At 45.9% G+C, this 25,791-nt stretch overlaps 1 protein-coding gene across 23 annotated transcripts in view; it reads left to right on the forward strand.

Moving 5' to 3' along the window:
• The window catches only part of RIMBP2 (RIMS binding protein 2), a 2,252,680-nt gene that overhangs the window by 1,337,039 nt on the left and 889,850 nt on the right, over window positions 1–25,791 (forward strand). For 20 of the 23 annotated variants that reach the window (XM_069620091.1, XM_069620095.1, XM_069620096.1 and 17 more), the window contains one exon: window positions 3,383–3,505. In XM_069620091.1, the coding sequence (XP_069476192.1) occupies window positions 3,383–3,505 (123 nt within the window). Of the gene's footprint in view, window positions 1–3,382; window positions 3,506–4,498; window positions 4,544–4,867; window positions 4,876–4,940; window positions 4,995–25,791 lie in introns of those variants that run through there. The other 3 variants (XM_069620104.1, XM_069620105.1, XM_069620103.1) reach the window with 3 other exon arrangements.

A 25,791-nucleotide genomic window follows, 5' to 3' on the forward strand; every position in this document is an offset into this window, starting at 1 on the left:
ATGTGCCAAAGGCAGTGTTGTAAGTGGGATGAAAAATCACAGGTGGTGGCGAGACAAGGATAGGAAGCAGGCTTGATTTGGGGTGTGGCCTGTTACTAAAGAGCACTATATAAGGAGGCGACCTATGCAACTAAAGGCGTGGCCTAACAGGCACGGTCAAGATTTATGTCAGTTGCAAAATATATTTGCATGAAAGGAGGAAAAATCCCCCAATCATTTGATGGAAAATGTGCGGAAATACTGCGAAACTCCTGTACCATGACTGCCACTTGGTCCTGTGGGCCCCACGGAGTGGGGGAAAGGCAGTGTCCATGTCCATTTCTGGCACGCATAGAACTCCATGGGGATTCTGGCAGAATTACCATACGCGTTAATTCCGCCGCAGGAATTCCGACAGCTTTTGGATTAAAATTGCAGGCTTCATCTCTAGCATCAAAATACAGGAGGGGTGATATGATATGATATGATATGGCATTTGTAACGCACCTTTACACAAGTGTTTCAAGACACGATGAGGCAAGGGAAGGGGAACAGAGGGAAGGCAGAGACAACGATCTTACTAGGCCAAGTGACATTGAGATTGTGCAAGTGCAGGGCAGGGCGGAGGGGAAAAGTGCCAGGGGAAAGGGGAGGTGGCGGTGCTGTATATGGAATCAAAACAGAGGAGAAATATCCAAAACATATCAGTCTTTGTCCTGCCCTGGGGCAGTCCAGCACCGAAATGCTAGGCAATTCTCCTCGGAACAAGAGTACCAACAGTAACTCCAGACACGTGGAGAATTGCCTACTCTCTCCAAACCAGGACTAATGTCTGACAGAGGGACTCCCAGGAACCCCCTTGTTAATTTGCATAATTTAAGTGACTTTGGGTCTCACCGTAAGTTACTAGGGGAATACAGATGTGCACCCTTGCTCACTATTCTTAGAGAGGCACAGCTCCACCCTACTGATGATGTCCAACCAGCCCGAAACACGTGTCTGGGGTTGGTGTTGGTACTCTTGTTCAGAGGAGAATTGCCTAGCATTTCTTTGCTGGAATACCCCAGGGCAGGACAAAGACTGATATGTTTGGGATATTTCTTCTCTGTGAAAGATAGTGAGATAAAGACTCTGGGTAAGTCTCTCACAACCAGGACTAATGTCTGGCAGAGGGACTCCCAGGACCCCCCTTGTTAATTTGCATATGCAAGTAACTTTGGGTCGCACCCTAAATTACTAGGGGAATCCAGACGTGGACCTCTTGCTCACTATTCTTAGAGGCACAGCTCCTCCCTACTAATGAGGTCCAACCAGACCAAAACACGTGTATGGGGTTGCTGTGGTACTTTGTTCAGAGGAGAATTGCCTAGCATTTCGGTGCTGGACTGCCCCAGGGCAGGACAAAGACTGATATGTTTGGGATATTTCTCCTCTGTGAAAGATAGTGAGCTAAAGACTCTGGGTAAGTCTCTCGTAACCAGGACTAATGTCTGGCAGAGAGACTGCTAGGATACCCCTTATTAATTTGCACGATTGCTTAGTCAACTTTAAATATTGAATGTTTGCAGTGTTTTCAATCAATTGATAGCATTTTTATTATATCGATATAGCAGACACTTTTTGCTAGGCAGGCAACGTGAACTTCCCCAAGAAAATAATTTTTCATTGAATGTCGTGATGATGTAATGAATGCTCGAAATGAACGATTGTACTCTGGGATCCTCCCTGTATTGCAGTGCAGGACAAGCGGAGGGGCCAGAGAGATGGGGCGGGACTATGGGTGGAGTCATGGCACGCAAGTAATATGCTTGTCAAAAGGGTACAAAAAATACTCAGGGCTAAAATAGCACACAGTGTTATTGAGATGCCTTGAAACATTCACAAATCACATAATCAACAACCAGACAGAATCTGATATAAATCATTATAGTACCATGTTGGGCACAAAAAAAAAGATATGATTTTAGCAGTCTTTGCCCATCCTGAATTTCAGCCTATAATTATTTGCATGCAAGGTACTGGAGGGGAGATAAAGTCCCGGGGCTTTAAACTGTACTTTGCAGACCAAAAGAAGAGTGAAAGAAAAATGGATGATACGTCTGCTTGCTCGTAGTCATTGTTTCACACAGCATGCATCTTTATTCACTCTCCCATTTCTAATTGCCCAGGACATGCCACAAACCATAGCCACTCTGAATGTCCCACTCACTGCTCTGTCTGCAGACACCTAACGCTAATCTCACTGCACTGTGCTAACATACAAACTAAAATTAAAAAACACAAAGTGGAGCAGAGCGCCTCACAGCTTGGGAGTTCATCTCAAAGCACTAGAGAAAGCAGGTCATTGTGGGTGCAGTGTTTGTATTGAGCTTTTTAGATTCCTTGCATCCTGGGAGACAAATATTTCCACATCTATAGAAATCCGGCCCATTTCCATCTCTGCTTATAAGTGGCCAAAACCTAAAGGGATCATGGCTATTGCCCGTGTTCTGTTGGTGGCCAGGCACTGCGTGAACATGTTCAGGGAGGAAGGCTGCAGCTTGTGCTTCTGATTTGCAGTGCTACTAAAGTGCACGGCAGCCCAGTCGCTACTGTTTGAAAGCCATGAAATAAACAAGTCTGGTTGTCTCTTGTCTTTTAAAGTGAATCTGATTGGTCCAAATAGTGTCCAGCCTCCAACCGGCCCTCTGTGCACCGCTGGGATACTGACAAATAGCCAGTTTCCTTAGACTGTAGATCACGTGAGAGGTGCAGTGCTTAATCTGTGGGGGTGTTTGCCTGGGCCCCGCGTTGGCACTTATTTTTTAGCCCCAGCACTTAATGTCTCAGACTCACATTAATTATTACGTGATGATAGTCACTGCATCCATCAACCACAATGCGCAGGTGCGGGCTGCAGTGTAACCCCAAATATGTCGATGCTGTGGGGAGCAGCTGTGGGTGGTGGCAGCAGTGGTCACAGGAGTGCTCGAAAAAATGTGGGCGGGCCCTGGCACTTATCTTTTTACAAATTGAGCACTTTGTGAACCACTCAGAAGCCTCTAACACAGCCCCCAGCCATGCACAATGTGGCATGTAAAGGAAAGGTTGGCGCTGGCGTTTAGTGATTGTGTGACATACCTATACTGCAATGGTTGCACCCGTATGCCTCCATAACCAATACAGACCTTTCATAAAGGATTCAGTCCAAATATGTGAGTCTTTTGAAGTGAATCCGAGAGGTACATAGAGTGCAAGTGTGAGGCTAAGGACTAGTAGCTCCACTCAGAGGCTCAACTCACAGCCTGGGCCTTTAAGCTGCAGGCAACACCTAACAGGTCTACACCGTGCATGCCCTGACTAGAATGCCTTGTCCTTTGCTGTGTGAATCCTTTTTAACAAGTCTTGTTTGTATTTATTCTAGGTAAAGTCAGACTATGACCAACTTAAGGAAACCCTCGTCATAGTAACCAAAGAGCGAAATTTGGCGGTGAAGGAGAAGTACCAGCTTGAAGCCAAGCTGGAGAACTTAGAGCAGGTCCTGAAGGTAAGAAATGGCCAAAGAACAGAAGTCTGACCACTATGAGGGTGGGTGTGTGTGAGCGGGGAAGGAGAAACACCAGCTTGAAGCCAAGCTGGAGAACTTAGAGCAGGTCCTGAAGGTAAGAAATGGCCAAAGAACAGATGTCTGACCAGTGCGAGGGTGGGTGTGTGTGAGAGGTGAAAGAGAAACACCAGCTTGAAACCAAGGTGGAGAACCTAGAGCAGGTCCTGAAGGTAAGAAATGACCAAAGAACAGATGTCTGACCAGTGCGAGGGTGGGTGTGTGTGTGTACGCTGTGAAGAAGCACCAACTTGAAGTTAAGCTGGAGAACTTAGAGCAGGTCCTGAAGGTAAGAAATGGCCAAAGAACATACGTCTGACCACTATGAGGGTGGGTGTGTGTGAGAGGTGAAAGAGAAACACCAGCTTGAAACCAAGGTGGAGAACCTAGAGCAGGTCCTGAAGGTAAGAAATGACCAAAGAACAGATGTCTGACCAGTGCGAGGGTGGGTGTGTGTGTGTACGCTGTGAAGAAGCACCAACTTGAAGTTAAGCTGGAGAACTTAGAGCAGGTCCTGAAGGTAAGAAATGGCCAAAGAACAGAAGTCTGACCACTATGAGGGTGGGTGTGTGTGAGCGGGGAAGGAGAAACACCAGCTTGAAGCCAAGCTGGAGAACTTAGAGCAGGTCCTGAAGGTAAGAAATGGCCAAAGAACAGATGTCTGACCAGTGCGAGGGTGGGTGTGTGTGAGAGGTGAAAGAGAAACACCAGCTTGAAACCAAGGTGGAGAACCTAGAGCAGGTCCTGAAGGTAAGAAATGACCAAAGAACAGATGTCTGACCAGTGCGAGGGTGGGTGTGTGTGTGTACGCTGTGAAGAAGCACCAACTTGAAGTTAAGCTGGAGAACTTAGAGCAGGTCCTGAAGGTAAGAAATGGCCAAAGAACATACGTCTGACCACTATGAGGGTGGGTGTGTGTGAGAGGTGAAAGAGAAACACCAGCTTGAAACCAAGGTGGAGAACCTAGAGCAGGTCCTGAAGGTAAGAAATGACCAAAGAACAGATGTCTGACCAGTGCGAGGGTGGGTGTGTGTGTGTACGCTGTGAAGAAGCACCAACTTGAAGTTAAGCTGGAGAACTTAGAGCAGGTCCTGAAGGTAAGAAATGGCCAAAGAACAGAAGTCTGACCAGTACGAGGGTGGGTGTGTGTGAGCGGGGAAGGAGAAGCTCCAGCTTGAAACCAAGCTTTAGAGCAGGTCCTGAAGGTAAGAAATGGCCAAAGAACAGAAGTCTGACCAGTACGAGGGTGGGTGTGTGTGAGCGGGGAAGGAGAAGCTCCAGCTTGAAACCAAGCTTTAGAGCAGGTCCTGAAGGTAAGAAATGGTCAGAGAACAGATGTCTGACCAGTGCGAGGGTGGGTGTGTGTGTGTACGCTGTGAAGGAGAAGCACCAGCTTGAAGCCAAGCTGGAGAACTTAGAGCAGGTCCTGAAGGTAAGAAATGGACAAAGAACAGAAGTCTGACCAGTACGAGGGTGGGTGTGTGTGAGCGGGGAAGGAGAAGCTCCAGCTTGAAACCAAGCTTTAGAGCAGGTCTTGAAGGTAAGAAATGGCCAGAGAACAGAAGTCTGACCAGTTTGCGAGCACGTGGGTGTGTGTGTGTATGAGCTACGAAGGAGAAGCACCAGCTTAAAGCCAAGCTGGAGAACTTAGAACAGGTCCTGGAGGTAATAAATGGTCAGCGAACAGACATCTAACAAGTGTGCCTATGTGTTTGTGTGCTGGTACATCTATCACAATTATAACTGCAGAATTTTGAGTTTTCTGCAACCTCATGATAACTTCTTTGGGTGTTCTAGTGTAAAACACACTGCATTATTTGAGATTTGCTTCCACTATGGTTTCAGCACTGGAAGTTCGAATGTGTGCTTCTGGGATCAGTGGAATTTTATAAAACATTGTGAGACAGTCGAGTGTGTCCTACCTAGCTGGTTGGCCTGTGCCTCCGTTCACAAGAAGACATTACAGTAGGTTCCCAGAGCTTGATGTTGTGTTATAGTAGAGCTTATCCTCAATAGCTCGTTGGCCTGTGCCTCCGTTCACAATAAGACATTACAGTAGGTTCCCAGAGCTTTCTGTTGTGAGATAGTAGAGCTTATCCTCAATAGCTCCTTGGCCTGTGCCTCCGTTCACAATAAGATATTACAGCAGGTTCCCAGAGCTTGATGTTGTGACATAGTAGAGCTTATCCTCAATAGCTCGTTGGCCTGTGCCTCCGTTCACAATAAGACATTACAGTAGGTTCCTAGAGCTTGATGTTGTGACATAGTAGAGCTTATCCTCAATAGCTTGTTGGTTTGTGTCTCCGTTCACAATAAGATGTTACAGCAGGTTCCCAGAGCTTGATGTTGTGACATAGTAGAGCTTATCCTCAATAGCTCGCTGGCCTGTGCCTCCGTTCACAATAAGACATTACAGTAGGTTCCTAGAGCTTGTTATTTTGCGATAGTAGAGTTTATCCTCAATAGCTCATTGGCATGTGCCTCTGTTCACAATAAGATGTTACAGTAGGTTCCCAGAGCTTGATGTTGTGACATAGTAGAGCTTATCCTCAATAGCTCCTTGACCTGTGCCTCCGTTCACAATAAGATATTACAGCAGGTTCCCAGAGCTTGATGTTGTGTTATAGTAGAGCTTATCCTCAATAGCTCGTTGGCCTGTGCCTCCGTTCACAATAAGACATTACAGTAGGTTCCTAGAGCTTGTTGTTTTGCGATAGTAGAGTTTATCCTCAATAGCTCATTGGCATGTGCCTCTGTTCACAATAAGATGTTACAGTAGGTTCCCAGAGCTTGATGTTGTGACATAGTAGAGCTTATCCTCAATAGCTCCTTGACCTGTGCCTCCGTTCACAATAAGATATTACAGCAGGTTCCCAGAGCTTGATGTTGTGTTATAGTAGAGCTTATCCTCAATAGCTCGTTGGCCTGTGCCTCCGTTCACAATAAGACATTACAGTAGGTTCCTAGAGCTTGTTGTTTTGCGATAGTAGAGTTTATCCTCAATAGCTCATTGGCATGTGCCTCCGTTCACAATAAGATGTTACAGTAGGTTCCCAGAGCTTTCTGTTGTGAGATAGTAGAGCTTATCCTCAATAGCTTGTTGGCATGTGCCTCTGTTCCCAATAAGATGTTACAGTAGGTTCCCAGAGCTTGATGTTGTGACATAGTAGAGCTTATCCTCAATAGCTCCTTGGCCTGTGCCTCCGTTCACAATAAGATATTACAGCAGGTTCCCAAAGCTTGATTTTGTGACATAGTAGAGTTTATCCTCAATAGCTTGTTGGCCTGTGCCTCCTTTCACAATAAGACATTACAGTAGGTTACTAGAGCTTGATGTTGTGACATAGTAGAGCTTATCCTCAATAGCTTGGTGGCTTGTGCCTCTGTTCACAATAAGATGTTACAGTAGGTTCCCAGAGCTTGATGTTTTGACATAGTAGAGCTTATCCTCAATAGCTCCTTGGCCTGTGCCTCCGTTCACATTAAGATATTACAGCAGGTTCCCAGAGCTTGATGTTGTGACATAGTAGAGCTTATCCTCAATAGCTTGTTGGCCTGTGCCTCCGTTCACAATAAGACATTACAGTAGGTTCCTAGAGCTTGATGTTGTGACATAGTAGAGCTTATCCTCAATAGCTTGTTGGCATGCGCCTCTGTTCCCAATAAGATGTTACAGTAGGTTCCCAGAGCTTGATGTTGTGACATAGTAGAGCTTATCCTCAATAGCTCCTTGGCCTGTGCCTCCGTTCACAATAAGATATTACAGCAGGTTCCCAAAGCTTGATTTTGTGACATAGTAGAGTTTATCCTCAATAGCTTGTTGGCCTGTGCCTCCGTTCACAATAAGACATTACAGTAGGTTACTAGAGCTTGATGTTGTGACATAGTAGAGCTTATCCTCAATAGCTTGGTGGCTTGTGCCTCTGTTCACAATAAGATGTTACAGTAGGTTCCCAGAGCTTGATGTTGTGACATAGTAGAGCTTATCCTCAATAGCTCCTTGGCCTGTGCCTCTGTTCACAATAAGATATTACAGCAGGTTCCCAAAGCTTGATTTTGTGACATAGTAGAGTTTATCCTCAATAGCTTGTTGGCCTGTGCCTCCGTTCACAATAAGACATTACAGTAGGTTCCTAGAGCTTGTTGTTTTGCGATAGTAGAGTTTATCCTCAATAGCTCATTGGCATGTGCCTCTGTTCACAATAAGATGTTACAGTAGGTTTCCAGAGCTTGTTGTTGTGCGATAGTAGAGCTTATCCTCAATAGCTTCACTTGCTCGTTGACCCGTGCCTCTGTTCACAATAAGATCAGAGCTTGACGTTGCAAGATAGTAGAGCCTATCTTCACTAGCTCGTTGACCAGTGCCTTTCTTCACAATAAGAGGTTACAGAAGATCCCTAGAACTTAACTTTCAGTGTCTTCTATTTGAAGGACGCTATTTTATGCCAGACTTGGGTGAAAAGGGAAGTAACTAGCGAGCTGTGCCCTAAATCTGTGTGCAAGCGATTACTTGACAGCCTAGAGTAAATAGTAAAGGCTAGACACCTAGGTGGAGAACGTGGAGCTAGTTCAAGGTTACAACACCTTGCTGGAGATCCTGGAACTGTTCCTGGATGTATGAGATTCATCCAACCTCGACACCTCGGCACCTAGACCAGCTCCTGGATGCGTGAAATAGAGATGGCGAAATTCCCTAAGCATCATGCAACCTCAACAGGAACCGGGGTAAACGAGGCGCTGCATAGGAGGTTACCTAAGGGAGTCTCTCATTCACTTTGAAACAATGCTATATATTACTTGCAACCCTAAAGTAAATGATCACAAAGCATCAATGCAACACGACTAACATATACAAATATTCATTCTAAATCACATCTTTTATATCAAAAATAAGGTTTTATATCACAAATTGAAACATTCTTATATAGTTGAAAAAGGACTACATAATAGAGCACTAACAAAAAAGTGACAAAAGTGACAGCACAAAATCACAAACAATATCAAATAGTAAAAAATACACAATATAAAGTAGCAAAATAATAGACCAAACTTCATCTAGGTTTGTTTCATAGTCTAATAATACACATGCATTCTGTTTAAAAAAAGAATGTGGTCAAACAGTGCCAATTAAATATATCAAATACATTCTGTGATCATTAGGTCGACCAACGTTTCGGAGAAATGGCCAATAAGTCACAGCCTTGCCTTCTTCAGTACTTTGATTGGTCGCATCTCAAAGGTCATTAGTAATTCTGCAATATATATTATATGTTTACTACTTCTTCTCTGGGTCTTTATTTCGATTATTTTCAAAGACATTACTAAAATTAGATAATTCTTTTATAAACCTGCCATCAATTACTGGTTGGTCGGGACTATTCCTTTAATTTGGATTTTGTGAGTGGTGGGGCAAAATCTTCAAATCTCTGCAGCAGGAGGGATCTTTAAACTCGAAAGCGCAACCTTCAGCCATACTTGAGAACCCGGTGTACCAGAGTGTTGGGTACAGAGGACTAGTGTCACAGATGTGTCTCTAAAGAAATAGGCCTAACCCACACTCCCACTTCCATAATAAACAAGGTGTGCATTTTCACTGGTGTCGCCCACTGGACAGAGTTCAGAGCAATATCTGCATTATACAATGACAGTGTGCATTCACTATGAAGATCTTAAAGAAACTAAGTAGCCACATGTTATTTCAGTAGAAGGTCAAGACTGGGCGGATCAATAAAGGGGACTTACTGTCTGTAGCTTTCCAAAGCGGCGCAGTCACCCATTTACCGCATCTAGGGGCTGCATCTAGCATTTGCGCGTCTCCTTACGTGACATCAGGAGGACATGGACAGCATGCGCTACCATGTACACCATCAAATATTGACCACAATGTGTTGTCTGAGAAAAGAGGCAATTCACGTGTTGGTGCATTCGTCATAGTCTCTACAGCAGAACGGGGCCACAAAGTCCTATAAATGGGTGGCCATGTTGTTAGTAGGCCCTTGTCAATGATTGGCTTTAAAAATAAAATGGTATATGCGCTTCCAGTGAGTGAATAACTGCTAGATACTGTGCACCAACCACTCCTCGTTCTACACAGATGTATAAAACATCTAAATTTGAAATTAATGACAGGGTTACAATCTTTTTTTTACACTTTCAATCGTTTTTAATCAGAGTCCCTGTAATAGCACTGGCCATTTACTGTTCTTATTGAGTCCAGTCACGTGAATATTGAGTCTTTGGATCCAGTGTTGCTCCAGTTTGTGCAATCTGGCCCTAGTGGAAAGGGAGCCCGGGTCACGTTTCATGACATCAATCATCAGCCATCTTGGCTGATAATCTGGATGTCAGTGTTCCAGAAAATGTTTGGCAAGTGGTGCTTGTGTCTTCAGCAGTTACCAGTCAGTTTTGGGGGTCGGGGCATGTTTTCACGATCTGCGCCCCCTCATCGTGCTGTGGTCTGAGGAGCACCATTTCACTTAAACCATGTCAACAAGATGGAACAGTGTCCTGTGTTTGAAGTGCATGAAAAGAAGCAGTGGAACTATGTTCCCTGCTGGCCTGCCCCGCTCCCCATAAACCCCAGCACCATCATGCCCCCTCCCACGCACAATACAACCCCCCCCAAACAAATGTGCTTGCTCTTTAAGGGAACGTTCAGTGCAGTGTTAATGTAAAAGGTTTTTATACCGTGTAGTGATGCCACTTGTGTGGTCTCCAGGCACACAGGGGATCTGTTCTGCAAAGATGGGGTGGGGAGGGGCGGATGGTTATATGGGTTGAGCAGGAATTCGAAGGCAGAGAGCTGTGATGTGCTGTTGGCAGCTTCATTTCGGAAACACTGTTCACTGAGCATAAATGTGATTTTCAGAAGTTGGCCACCATGTGCTGTTGTGGAAAATTAGGTGTGGTCTGTTTTGTTGTTGTAGTGGTGTTGTGAAGTAAATGGGGGATGTGGTGCTGTAGAGGTCTGGTTGTGTTATGTCCAGAGTTTGAGAGGTGAAAGCAGAGGAGTGAGTTTATTAGTTCGGATTATTGATGAAGTCCTGGAAATCCAATGCAAATACTCCACATCCCCCCCCTTGCCTCCCGAAATCCACCCAAGGGCACCACATCCCCCCCCCCGCCTCCCGAAATCCACCCAAGGGCACCACACCCCCCCCCTCGCCTCCCGAAATCCACCCAAGTGCACCACATCTCCCACCCTAGGAGTCCATCCAAGTGTGCCAGATTCCCCCCTCCTGAAAATAGACCCAACTGCACCACTCCACCACCCCAGGAATCAACCCAAGTGTGTCACCCCACCACCCCAAAAATCCACCGTAGTGCACCACACCCCCACCCCTGAAATCTGTCTAAGTGCATCACATTTCCTACCCATGAAATTCATCTGCCTCACCTGTGGCAGTCGTGATCTTTGTCTCCCCCCTAGTTGCCCTTTCTGGGTTTTACCTCGTCACCTCAGCGGTCATGATTCCTGTGCTTCTCGGGAATTGGTTGAGCTGTCGGATTTCTTAGTACAAGCCCTATTTCTAGGTAGGAGATGTGTTCACTGGCCTGAAGGGAGTCCGCAGGGAACAGTTAGTCGTCTTCCTCGATATCTAACGGCTATTGCCTATTATCTATTGGGGAGGGTCTGGTGCATTACTCATGTTCCCTTGTTGGTCCTCAGTGGAGGTACTCCTAGGCTGAGAGTCTCCCTTCCCTGATTTTCCCTCCCCGGTTTCCCTTGAGCCTCTTTCCCTGGCCTAATCGTAGCAGGCTTACCAGCTTCTCCTCTTTCTTAGTAGTGCCTCTTTACCGGGTGGGGGAGGGGGTGTCTCTGTTTAAGGTCTGTCTTCCCAGTCCAATCCCTCATTCCTCTCTTGTTTTTGGGCTACTTTTCCTTTTTCAGTACTTGGCCGGTTACGAGGAGTGCAGGCGCTGTTTAGTTGGTTTCATTGTGTTTGGAGCTGAAGAGCCAGGTTTTAAGAAGTTTTCTGATTTTTGTATAACTCTCTATAGTTCTTATTTCCCTGGCAAGGGAGTTCCACGGTTTCACGGCTAAGCAGGAGAATTCTCATCCACCCAGTTTTTTCTTTGTGTATTACCAGTCGGATAGCACAGCGAGTAGATGGCTCACTTTGACATCTGTGCAGTGCCTGCCGACGCAGTTACAAATCCCGACAGGGCCAAGCTCAGCCTTTCATCCTTCCGAGGTCGATAAATGAGCACTACACACCGTGGGTAATAATAAGCAGCGCTCAGATGCCTGAGGGTTTGTCACGCTATATAAATGCAAATTATTATTGTTTAGGTTCTAGCCGGATGTCATTGCAGGATCTCAGGGTTCTGGTTGGTTTCTAGATGGAAAGCTTCTTTTGAATAAACTCTGCTCCTTGGCCGTGTATTGCTCTGTGAGTTATGCACATTGTTTTGAAATTGATTCTTTCAGTGCACTGAAGTGCAAGGTTCAACTGCTTCCCACAATGCCGTTTTAAGAAAATCCATTCCGGAATGGTTTCATTTTCAAATAAAATTGTAGGAACAGTAAACCTTCATTAAAAAAAGTAGAGGAGCACCACTCCCGCCCACTTCGATCACTGACAGTGTCAGAGGCAGGTGCAAAATGAAGACTTCCTCTGGAAAGAAAGTGTCACTGCAGCTGGGGTGGGGGAGGGGCGGAACATTGCAGTGGGGAAAGTGAGTCACAGTCACAAGGAGGACATTAGTCAAATGGACAGCAAACAACCGCTTGTCAGAAAGGAGGAGATGCTGTCTCAAGCAAATGCCTTGACACCAAAAAACCTCCCCAGTAAACAAACTGTGTTCAAGGATCTCAATGAAACAGTAAGAACTGATGGGTCTTATCCTGCGCTTTAAGTGGGGTAAGAAATTGAGTGGAGGCTCTCATTTAGGGGCGTGGCTTGCATGATGGGCGTTGCCTCGACTTGATGGGCATGGCTTAAAGACGAACATGTAACATGGTCTGGCCTGTATAACTAAGTGCATTTCCAAACACAGGCTGCTTGGGACAAACTAGATAAAATAGGCCTGTCAACCCAGCACACAATGCATAAATAAATAGACCGGGCCGAGTATGCAGGTGAGGCCTTGTGACCCAAGCACTGCTCCCGCTCAGCGCACTACCAGGTTTATTTATTTATGCATTGTGTTCATCAGATACACCTGCAAACACCTCCAAACCTTCTTTGAAGTAGTTGTTCAGGTAGCCCAGCAAGAGCAACCATGTAGAACCTTGGAAGTGGGCCTCACTGTATCAAAGGACCACAGGGGAGGTAAAGTGGAGCCGGTGGCCATGGGGCTGGCAGCATGGGCTTGATGACTGAGGATGGCGATGCTGTGTAACACGACTCTCAATGTGTTGCTAGCAGTCCCCCGGCCGGGGTGTTGCTCTGTGGCATGAATGCTGTGCCTATCAGAAGAGGAATGAACAGGTGGCACCTTTTGAGATGAGAGGCTGTAGAGGAAATGTGTGGGACCAAACACTCCAACCTATCAAAATACTAACAGGGTCACGAGGGACAGTCACGATTCAAGGAGAGCCAAAAAGAAACCGGCATGTAGCTGTTGAGTGCCTGTGCAATGAGCCTGTCTATGCCTGTATGAGGTCAGACTGCTGTGAGGTCATTTTACTTTAGTTCAAGAAGTGTCTTATGATGAGCGTTTTGTCAGATGTCTCTTCTCCGGGCTCCCTGTCATCCCTTTCTTCTTGCCTTTCCTCTGTTTCCTTGCTCTCATTGCTTCACTCCTCTGCTCCACTCTCATCCTGTCTTTCCTTTCCTCTCCTCTTTCAATCCTTCGCCCCTCTTCAGCAGTCTCACTCCTACCCCTATATTTCCTCTCCTTCCATCTCTCCTCTCCTCCTTCTCTTCACCTTCTTCTCTATTCGTACCCATCTTTTCTTTCCTTCACCCCTCTTCTCTATTTTAACCTTTGACTTTCCTCTCCTCTTTCAATCCTTCGCCCCTCTTCAGCAGTCTCACTCCTACCCCTATATTTCCTCTCCTTCCATCTCTCCTCTCCTCCTTCTCTTCACCTTCTTCTCTATTCGCACCCATCTTTTCTTTCCTTCACTCCTCTGCTCCACTCTCATCCTGTCTTTCCTTTCCTCTCCTCTTTCAATCCTTCGCCCCTCTTCAGCAGTCTCACTCCTACCCCTATATTTCCTCTCCTTCCATCTCTCCTCTCCTCCTTCTCTTCACCCCTCTTCTCTATTCTAACCTTTGACTTTCCTCTCCTCTTTTCTATTACCTAATTTCTGTTGTTCTCTCTTCCATAACATCATTGGTTTCTTTCACTTTGTGTTTCTTTCCTCCTTTTCATTCTCTTTCCTTAATTTTCTCCCTAATCTATGCACCCCTTGACTACGTTGTGTCCCTATCTTTCCTCCCCTGATTTTCTCTATTTCATTTGAATCTAGCTCTCCTTTTTCCTCTCCTTACCACATCCCATCACCTCACGCTTTTCTCCTTACTTTGCTTCTCGCCTTTTTGCTCTCACCTTTCATCACTAATCTGCTCTTCTACTTCGTTAGTAATTCCTGTGCCCTTTCATCTTGAGTATTTTCCATGCACCAACTTTCTCTCACCCTGTAGTTCCTCTCGTTCTTTTCCCTCCCTTTGCTCCTTTCCCCTTGCTCGCCTTTCTTCCTTTCTATCTTCTCTGTTTTTCTTATGCTTTTCTGTATCTCCTCCCTCTCCTCTTTTTCCTCTGCATACCCCAGCTTTTCCTTATTTATTTCTCTTTTTCATCAGTCTGCTCTTTTCTCTCCTTCCCAGTTTGCTCTCCTCTTGTATCTCCCTCTCTCTGTTGTTCCCCACTTTGCATCACTTCTTTTCACCACTTTTCTTTCTCACTCTCTTGTCCTCTCCTACTTTTGCCTCTATCTACTTTCTCCAGTCTCACTTGTTACTCTACTTCTTTTCCCGCCCGCCCCCTCACCTTACTTCACCGCGATCCCCTTGTTCCTTTCTCTGTTCTCGCACCTTTGGTTTCGCTCCCTGAACAGACCTGGTTTATTAATTTATTTATTTATGCATTTTTTGTCAGATACGTGTATCCAACAAACAATACATACATAAATAAATTAACCTTGTTGTGCGCAGAGCGGGAACAGACCACGACCCAGTTTATTTATATATTTATGCGTTCCGGCAAACAATCCGGTTTATTTACATCCGGTCTATTTATATATGTATGCATTGTTTGTCGGATAGAAGTATCCGACAAACAATGCATAAATAAATAAATAAATAAACCAGGTCTGTACAATTATGGGCTCAGTGATCGAATCTGCAGTGCACAGCCCCCAGGTTCACCGAGGCATGATGTGGGGAGGGGGTGCAGGCATGATTCTGCCCGCAGGCAACAAAGGGGCCTTGTGAGGGGTCAGGAGAGGAAGTTTCAGTTTGGATACCCGCTGTGTGTTTCCTGCAGGCAGCTGTGACTGACTGAAGTGTCAGCCAAACACAGCGTCGCTCAAACAGTTTGCGCGACACTGTGGCTGGCACTTCTGTCAGCCACAGCTGCCTGACTCAATCATGGTGGCAGATGATGGCGGGCTCATCTCCCGTCGTGGCTGTGGCAGGATAATGACCCCCATGGCGTTGAGAGATTGTGTCCCCCAGCAGTGCCCAGGCTCAGCCTCACTTTTTGGAGACTGCCAGGGCTCGGCCCCGGCTGGGCCCGGCCCTCTTAAAGCACTGGTCTTATCTGAAGAAAAGTTGCACCGGTTCAAAACATCAGCATTCAGGGATGGCAGAATAGAAACAAACCTGCTTCCGACTACACACACTCCAGAAGAGACTCTCCGCAGAGCGGCAGGGCAGCCAAAACACAGAAATTGCATAACTGCTGAACCTATATGCATGCATACTTATAAATTACTGATCCCATATACTCACCCATAATAATTTGTCTCACACATTGTCAAGTGTTGGCAATAAAAGGCTGAAGGTTTTATTGTACAGATATGGTTATGCAAATAACAATAATCACATATCATGATGTAACATACTTTTGGGCACCGGGTCTTAGGGTTACCCCCTCTGGCCCGTGCCCGCCTTCTTGTGTCCCACGACTTGTTGTGGGCAACATACAGTGCCCTGTACTTCTTTTCCTTTGTTCTTCTCCCTTATTTGTAGGGTGGGAGGGTTTTGTGGTAAAGAAGCAAAGGTTTTGAAAGGCACTGAGTAAACAGTGCACCTCCTGTGTGTTTGGGTCCCCGTTCAGGGTCCACAAACTGTGTTTTCTCAGAGCCTGCTGCTCTGTATTTATAAGACCCAGGGGAGCCCTGGGTCTTTGATATGCATAGTAGTGGGGGCTGTTATGTTTCAGCCCCCGGCCGGATAGCTGACTATCTGACCCCCCAGGGTGGGGGGGGGAGGTAGGTCTTTGAACCTGATCCCTGACTGCCTGTTGGTTTCCTTAGGTGCTTAGCATCTTGCTGCATGAAGGAAGGGTGAGGTGATTGCTCACACTTCACCCTTCCTCAGCATTGTGTTGCCCAGACTGTGTGTCTCTTTGACCTGGGGGGAGGAGAGGAGCAGGGAGGGGGAGAGGTTTGGCTGTCCCTCTCCGGGCCTGCTGATGGTAACAGCAGTTACCCTGCCTCGCTTTGTGCGGCACTGCAGCATTGCCCAAGTGTGGTGCCTAGGCAGCAGGCACCTTGCAGCAGCCATGCCGACTGTGCAGCTGAGGAAGGAGAGATTCTGGGCCAGGTCGTGTACTTGGGGGGGGGGGCAGAAGGTTGAACTGTTCTCTGTGGCACCTCAGCATCTAGAGCCAGGTAGATGCAGTGACACGGGAGCCATGGAGACGATGCACCAAGAATCCGCCACCAGGAGGCAGCACAGCGCGGAACGTGGTTAGACGAGGAGACCAGAGAATTGATTGTGGCCACATGGTGTTTATGTGTGAGGGCGGGGGTGGGTAGGGGACAGTGCAGGAAGCTTATCCATCCCTGGAGCAAAAGATGAACAATGGTGTTTGCAAAAAGCACAAGCCTGTGAGTGTAGAGTGACGGCGCAGCGACAGTGGTGTCAATTATAGGGTTATTATTGCAGAAGAGAGTGAATCCGGGGAATTCATCTGGGGGGGCGTGTGTGGGGTGACACCGCTGCACAAGATGGCTGGGCTAGGACTGACTGACAGGACGCCATTCAGCAGATGGCTCTGGCCTACAGCACAGCTGCAAATGCAGAATCCTCCCACAGACAGATGTGGAGTTTAGGAAAAGAAAGACAAAAATAGAAGACGTGTGTCAAAAGAAAAAAAGTGGTTCTGGGGAGCGGGCGAAAATAAATAGTTCCCCCAAGTGAAAAACGCTCACAGTGGTATTTATATGAAGGGTTCTTTGCTCGAGCTACGAAACGAAAGATTGATAGGCCTTGGCAGCCGTAACACAATTGGTGGCATGAAGGCTTGGAAAATGAGTTGCTAAGATGCACCACCTGAGGACATGGAGGCTGCCCAATGTGAGATTGGGGCAATGGAAGAGTGGAAAGTAAGAGTTGCTAAAATGCCTCACTTGAGGACATGGAGGCTGCCCAATGTGAGATTGGGGCAATGGAAGAGTGGAAAGTAAGTGTTGCTAAAATACACCACTGGAGTACATGGAGAATGCCCAATGTGAGATTGGGGCAATGGAAGAGTGGAAAGTAAGAGTTGCAAAGATGCACCACACAAGGACATGGAGGCTGCCCAGTGTGAGATTGGGGCAATTGAAGAGTGGAAAGTAAGAGTTGCTAAAATACCTCACTTGAGGACATGGAGGCTGCCCAGTGTGAGATTGGGGCAATAGAAGAGTGGACATCTGAGTTGCTAAGTTGTAGCACTTGAGGACAAGGAGGCGGCCCAAAATTAGATTGGTGCAATGGAAGAGTGCAAATCTGATTTGCTAAGATGTACCACTTTAGAACATGGGTGGCGCCCCAACATTAGATTATTGCAATGGAAGAGTGGAAATCGGAATTGCTAAAATGTACCACTTTAGGACATGGAGGCTGCCCAATGCGAGATTGAGGCAATGGAAGAGTGGAAAGTAAGAGTTGCTAAGATGCACCACTCGAGCACATGGAGGCTGCCCAAAGTGAGATTGGGGCAATGGAAGAGTGGAAAGTAAAAATTGCTAAAACGCACCACTTGAAGACATTGAGGCTGCCCAAAGTGAGATTGGGGCAATGGAAGAGTGGAAAGTAAGAGTTGCTAAAACAGGCCACTTGAAGGCATGGATCTGCCAAAGGTAGGGAATTGAACAAGCCATTCTGGTGGAGGCGCAACATTTATGGAGAGTAAAAATGATTCCAGTGGAAGAAATAAGGTTTAAAAAACTCCAACTCCAGCAGTCAGGAGGATGACAGATTCGTCATTTACTTAATCTTACAAATCATGGAATAAATCCACGAAGTAAAAGGAATGCACATCATGTCTGTTAAGGGAGTTTTCCAATGAGTGGAAACTGGTGGGGCAAAATGACTGCTTTATGCATGGACATTGCTGAAGCAGAGACACACATCCATGTGATGAGGGACTGCGCAAAGGCAAGTCTTAGGTCTAGAAAGAATGAGGTGTGAGGATCTTGTGAACAGGGATTGACGCTCCAATCTCACAATGTTGTGGTCCCAGAAGATATTAATGATGGACTTTCTGGCAAGACTTCTTCAGGAGGCAGGTGCGAAACACAACCACGATTCCTGATTAATATGAACATGACATCAAGTGTTATCATATAGTGCTTTATGCTGGATCCCTCCCACTTCTAATTGGTGTAATACCAGTGGGTATTATTGCCTTGTTATGGTATGTTATTTGGGTCTACATTGTGCACTGCTGCCATTTGCATGCAGGCCCTGTGGGTTGGTTTGTCAGGATGAAAGGGAAGATGCAGGTTCGAGGTGCGCGTGTGTTGATGCGTGCAAATCGGGAAGCATCCTGGCCTCTGCGTTTGCATGGGTTTCTGAGTGTTTTATGTTAAGTGCACCCACTGTTTTTTATGCAGCGAGGACACCCTGTGTGTTCATTGTGCATCGATGCATTTTCTGGGAGGGGCAGAGGCTGTGGTGTTTAAATTGGTTGTAGAGTTGCAATGTCCTCTTGTTTGCCATCTAATGATGGGATACCAAGAAGCCGCGCTTGAGTAGCTTAATTTGCATATGTCCAGTTAGAGCGTGGAATTTGTGTGTGCTCAGGGGTGGACTGGCCAATAGGGAACAGTGGAGATTTGCCAGTGGGCCTCTGCACCCTGGCCAGTGCTGGACTGGTCTATAGGGAATTCTCAAAATGTTCTGGTAGACCTCTGCACCCTGGGCTTATTTTGAGTGGTAACCTATTTTATTTCCGATATCTGTTCTCATAGGAAAAGGGTTGGGCGTGCTGAAAAGGTATAATATGGGGCCACTTTGAACATTATTTCCTGGGCCTCTTTTGGTTCCAAGTCCACCCCGGGGTGTGTCTAGTACTTTTCAAATAGGTACATACTGCTGCAAAAGCCTGTGTACACGGTCTAATGTGCCTAAAGGAAGATATTTTCACAGTGTAAATATATTATGTGGTGTATTTTAACGTAACTTATGTTAATATAAAAATAAAATGTTTTGTAAAGGATCTTGCTCCTTTTATGTGCAGGAGTAGTAACCTGAAACACAATCTCACAGAATCCGTTGAAAGTTCGACAATTGTTGTATCTACTCCTCATTGTCTTGGATTCCACTTATGGGTTTGGGACTTTTTGGACTCAAATATATAATGTTGAGGGATGTCAGAGTAATACAATTCACATGCAGCATGATTCGAAGTAGACATGAGATCATAAAGTAAATTGAAGTCAAATAAAGTTTAAAACGTACCTGGAGAATATTACTGATATAATACATACCAAGAAATGCTGCAATGAAAAATTACATAATACATAAGTACATAGAAAAAAAAGTAATTTATTTTGTTACAGAAATAGTGCTTAATCAAATTAATTTTTGTTTATATTTTTTTTAAATGTATATATTTTCTTAGTGTATGCAACTTGAAGTATGCTGTTAAAGTGATATCCCTGTCTTGGGCCTTTTCTGCAGCTAATTGTATGTTATCATTGTTGAAATACACATTTTGTTTGTCTGGAAGATGAACTTGAAGTCTTATTTTTGTATGCGTAAGGAAACAGCTCCCTCTACTGGTGATAATAAGCGAAGCAGGTGGGATGGCTTCGGACAAACATACATGTGGCCTTTTTATTATATAGCATACTAGCAGTTGTACTCATGCTTTGCACAGTAATTCCTACAACAACAACAACTATTAGACAAAGTATATTTATATTTTCTACTCTTTACATTGTCTATACCATGGAACCTACACACATGCCAAATTTTGGGTTTGTAGCATGTTGGGAAATATGCTGAACATTTCGAACAGACACACACACATATCCCCAAATTTCCCCAAATAAAAAAAAATCAGACAAAGGTATATTTATATTTTCTACTCTTTACATTGTCTATACCATGGAACCTACCCATATGCCAAATTTCAGGGTTGTAGCATGTTGGGAAGTATGCTGAACATTTTGAACACACACCTATCCACAAAGTTCCCTTTTATTTATATATATATATACATAAATAATTGAACCAAAGCATACAGTACAATTCTTTCCAAATACAAAAGAATCTGTTTTTGTTCAAACATGGTCGCAATGGCCTTTGGCGTTAAAGAGATCTGCACGCTACAGCTGCTCGGATCGCATTGGAAAAGGCTAACAGCATACTAGAGCAGCGGACCACTGTACATCTACAGGGTAGGAAATTTAGGGGAGCTGGGAACTATTTAGCTTCTGCTTTTGGCCTAGAAGAGCCTAGTTGGCTTGACACCAACAGCTGCCAGGAACTACTTCTGGCTCTCCAGGCCAACTGATGTCGATGAAACATATCTAGGTGGATCTAAATATGCGTATGGGACAATCTTTAAAGGAGCATTAGGACACATCTATATGACATTTACAACATACAGGGCCATAAATAATGGACAAAGTGATATGTTTGCATCTTATGTGGAAGTTAGATTTGCAGAACGCTATGCAGTAGCTCTTGGTTCGCCTGTGGTAGCTCCTGGTCACTGGTTAATGCTGGATACCCAGGAGCTGCGTTTAGCTCCTGCTTGTCAAATCTTCAATTTTATCCGTGATCTAGGTAAAACGTATCCTATTTTAGATCTGTTCTTTCCTCTGAAACAATTTGGTGGTGACAATCCGCAACTTCTCCACATTAACCAGTATGCCATCTGTGTGTTGTCCCCCCAGAATAAAAAGAATCGGTCCACCTTAAAAGGGAACAACTTTTGTTTTTATTGAAGATGGTGTCATCACTTCTTTCCCGTTGGTAACCTCACACCACGTGGCCAGGGGAGGGCAGCCGCTACCTGCGCCTGACCTTAGGAGCAGCTACATGAGGGAGGATCACATGGGGGGCAGGGAGACAACCTTCGGGGAAGTAACAGGGCACCATCAGACGAGGCATGGTATTCCCCTTCCTCCCTTGAGGATATCCCATCTATTCCCGATGCCATATTGGTACACCTCCTCTCATCGACCTAAGAAGGGTAATGACGACCTTTTAACAAGATCTGCATGTGAGCTATCAAAATCTGTCTCTTCCTCTACAACTTATGAAAACTCAGACTCTACCTACAAGTTATTCAGAGCTAACTAGCGCTTAAAAACCTCTAAGAGCGTTTGCCCAAACTTCATATGCAAGTCAACAAGAATGACTTCCATTCCCATAAGAACGGGAATAGTGGGACGAGGAAAAGGGATTGAGTAATACATATCACCCAAGGCCAAGAGCACAAGCTGTGCTCTAGTTGTTGTGAATGCTTACCTACAGCAGGGAAATTTAAACAGCAGAGGCAGTGAACTAACGAGAGCTGCTGGCATGAGAAAACTGCATCTCCCGGAATAGACAGAGAGACTGAGGGGCTAGAAGGTGTTCCATGGAGCCAATCGGCTCATCAAGAAGGAGAAGGGAAGGGAAGGAAAGGAAAGGAAAGGAAAGGGAAGGGAAGGGAAGGGAAGGGAAGGGAAGGGAAGGGAAGGGAAGGGAAGCTAGCCATGAGAAACAACACACTGCAGGGATGCCAGAAGCCGAGAGTGTTTTCAGGTATTAGGAGGCAGCATCCATCTTACCGGAGCTGGGAAAGATGCCGGAGAGCCCGGCAGGAACTGCGAAGGGCAGAGAACCCAAGAAAGAAAAGCAGCAAGCAGGATGCTGAACGCTTGTTACCGACTTATCACGGGACAGACTAAATGCACCTGCAAGAACTGGTGAGTTCAAGAAAGGGAAGCAGGGATGCTGGGGCGTATTGGCAGACATGCCAAACAACATTTATGAATAAGAAGACAGCTCTTGAAAGAAAACGTGCAAGTGAGCATTGCTATAAATGTGGAAAAGTAATCAGTATAAGAGACTTACAACTGTGCGAGTGTATTCAATACACATGTGAATAAGTCCTGGCAGAATAGTATACCAGGCAGATATCATACCAGAAAAAGCAAATGTAAGAGACTATCAATATTGGAAGCATGCACAGAACCCACATAAGGAAGTCCTGGAAGGAGAGCATACCAGGCAGTTGCAAGTGGGTTTAAGGAAGCCCTGGTGGAAGAGAATACCAGGCAGTTGCAAGCGTTTTAAGAAAGCCCAGGCAGGAGAGTGTACCAGGCAGTTACAAGTCTGTTTATGAAAACCCTGGCAGGAGAATATACCAGGCAGTTTGAAAGTATTTTTAAGGAAAGCCTTGCAGGAGACAATACCAGGCAAGTGTATTTAAGGGAGCCCTGTCAGCAGAGAATACCAGGCAGTTGCAAAAAGAGTGTCCATAAAAGAAATCCCTGGCAGGAAAGTATATGAGGTGGATGCTAATTGTCAACGTGTGTCTTTATAAAAAAAGAACTGACAGGAAACATATCAGTCATGAAGTTGAACAATGTGTAAAAAGAATGGACTCAAGAAATCCTAACCAGAGCACATCAGAAAAAGGCAGAGGAAATATATTAAAGGATATATTAAAGGATAAGAGAAACCTGGCAGGAGAGTACACCAGGTATCCTAACACGATAACGCAACAACGTCCAAGAGTGAAGTTGTTTTGTGTGCCAGCTGTGTTGATGATCAAGAGACTGATCATCCTGAACGGAAACCAAAGTGAAGAGCAATTCAGGGGAAGGGAACCACCCTCTGGAATGTTTTGTGTTGAAGTCACGCATTTTCTTTTTTAACATTTTTAGATTTTAATATTTATAGATCACGCAAGGCCAAAGACATTTTCCCTTTTCACTTTAGAATTGTTTTGTTAGAATGTGAGGGCCAGAATAGAACTTTGGACACAGGACGTTTTGTTTTGGACATTCTGACCGCTGACAGATCCTTAATTTTGGTTTTAGGTAGGGAAACTCCTCTAGAGCCTGGACAGAGAGGCATTTCCCAACCCCCCTTTTATTTTAATAAAAGTCTTTACCAAAACTATGAACCCCTTGTGTCTGAGTTTCATTCCTGGCTCCTCACACTCTCTGTCTTACTCTTTTGCTCTCTCTCTCACCCTCTCCCTGTGGTCTCTCTGGTCCCTCTCTCGCTCTCTCTGACCCTGATCGCTCTCTCTCGTTACCCAGCTACTCTCTATTTCTCTCGCTGCTATCGGCATATACACATATATATGCGTGATTGACACACACACACTGTGCTCTCACATTGCCTGCCCCAGCCTTTGGATGACAGCACCTGACGGTCATTGATGGGCTGCAGAGAAGCAGTGCCTCCCCCAGGGAAGCCCAGGATTACACTCAACTCGATCCGCTGCAGTTATTTGCCAGTAATGTGGATTTACGGCCTGTGAACACCTCTCAGGTCAGGCCCCCAAAGCAATCTATCCTCATGAAGGGCGTTTTCTGGGAAGCCCATGTCTAGCTGTAGGCGGGAAGGTGGGTTTGGGATCTGAGAATCAGCACAGAATATGTGGGGCAGAGAGGAGGATCTGCAGGGTACAGAGGAGCGATGGAAGGGATGAGCTCCTGGAGACCGAAACCCAAGGGACTTCCCTGAGGATTGCATAGTGGACATAGAGTGTGAAAGTTCCTAGGGCAGAGCCAGAACACAAGGGACATCCCTGAGGATTGCATAGAAGGCATCGAGAACGAAATTGCCAAAGGCAGAGACAGAACCCAAAGGACATCACATAGTTCCATACAAGGTGAAAAGACCCAGTGCAGAGCCAGAAACCAAGTTACCGACATACCTGACGTTTGCATATAGTGTGAGAACACCTAGGGCAGAGCCAGAAACCAAGTGACATCCCTGAGGTTTCCATAGCAGGCTAGGGGCATTCCTGAGGATTACATAGGGTGTGAAAATCCCTAGGACAGAGCCAGAACACAAGGGACTTCCATGAGGATTGCATAGAGTGTGAAAAGGTCTAGGGCAGAGCCAGAAAAACAAGGGACTTCCCTGAGGATTACATAGAGTGTGAACATGCCTAGAGCAGAGCCAGAACACAAGGGGTATCCTTCAGGTTTGCATCGTGGGCATATAGTGTGAAAATGCCTAGGGCAGAGCCAGAACACAAGGGGCTTCCCTGAGGATTGCATAGAGTGTGAAAATGCCTAGGGCAGAGCCAGAACACAAGGGACTTCCCTGAAGTTTGCAAAGAAAGCATCGAGAACGAAATTGCCTAAGGCAGAGACAGAACCCAAAGGACATCACATAGTTCCATACAGGATGAAAGGACCCAGGGCAGAGCCAGAAACCAAGGCACCGACATCCCTGACGTTTGCATATAGCGTGAGAACACCAAGGGCAGAGCCAGAAACCAAGTGACGTCCCTGGGGGTTCCTTAGCAGGCTAGGGGCATCCCTGAGGATTACATAGGGTGTGAAAATCCCTAGGACAGAGCCAGAACACAAGGGACTTCAATGAGGATTACATAGAGTGTGAAAATGCCTAGGGCAGAGCCAGAAAAACAAGGGACTTCCCTGAGGATTGCATAGAGTGTGAAAATGCCTAGGGCAGAGCCAGAACACAAGGGGCATCCTTGAGGTTTGCATCGTGGGCATAGAGTGTGAAAATGCCTAGGGCAGAAACACAAGGGGCTTCCCTGAGGATTGCATAGAGTGTGAGAATGCCTAGGGCAGAACCAGAACACAAGGAACTTCCCTGAGGATTGCATAGTGGACATAGAGTGTGAAAGTTACTAGGGCAGAACCAGAAGACAAGGGACTTCCCTGAGCATTGCATAGAGTCCGGAAATGCCTAGGTCAGAAACCAAGGCATATGCATGAGGTTTGCATAGTGAGCATATAGTGTGAAAATGCCTAGGACAAAGCCAAAACACAAGGGACTTCCATGAGGATTGCATAGAGTGTCAAAATGCTTAGGGCGGAACTACCAGAAACCAAGGCATGTGCATGGGGTTTGCATAGTGGGCATAGAGTGTAAAAATTCCTAGGGCAGAACCAGAACACATGGGACTTCCCTGAGCATTGCATAGAGTGTGAAAATGCCTAGGGCAGAGCCAGAACACAAGGGACTTCCCTGAGGATTGCATAGAGTGTGAAAATGCCTAGGGCAGAGCCAGAACACAAGGGACTTCCCTGAGGATTGCATAGTGGGCATAGAGTGTAAAAATTCCTAGGGCAGAACCAGAACACAAGGGACTTCCCTGAGCATTGCATAGAGCGTGAAAACGCCTAGGTCAGAAACGAAGGCATATGCATGACGTTTGCATAGTGGGCACAGAGTGTGAAAACGCCTAGGGCAGAGCCAGAAAAACAAGGGACTTCCCTGAGGATTGCATAGAGTGTGAAAATGCCTACGTCAGAACCAGAACACAAGGGACATCCCTGAGCATTGCATAGAGTGTGAAAATGCCTAGGGCAGAACCAGAATGCAAGGGACTTCCCTGAGGATTGCATAGAGAGTGAAAATGCCTAGGGCAGAACCAGAACGCAAGGGACTTCCCTGAGGATTGCATAGAGTGTGAAAATGCCTAGGGCAGAACCAGAACGAAGGGGACTTCCCTGAGGATTGCTTAGAGTGTGAAAATGCCTAGGTCAGAACCAGAACACAAGGGACATCCCTGAGCAGTGCACAGAGTGTGAAAATGCCTAGGGCAGAACGCAAGGGACTTCCCTGAGGATTGCATAGAGTGTGAAAATGCCTAGGGCAGAACCAGAACGCAGGGGACTTCCCTGA

Source organism: Ambystoma mexicanum, chromosome 10 (genome assembly GCF_040938575.1).
Source record: "Ambystoma mexicanum isolate Mex_15411 chromosome 10, UKY_AmexF1_1, whole genome shotgun sequence".
NCBI lineage: Eukaryota > Metazoa > Chordata > Amphibia > Caudata > Ambystomatidae > Ambystoma > Ambystoma mexicanum.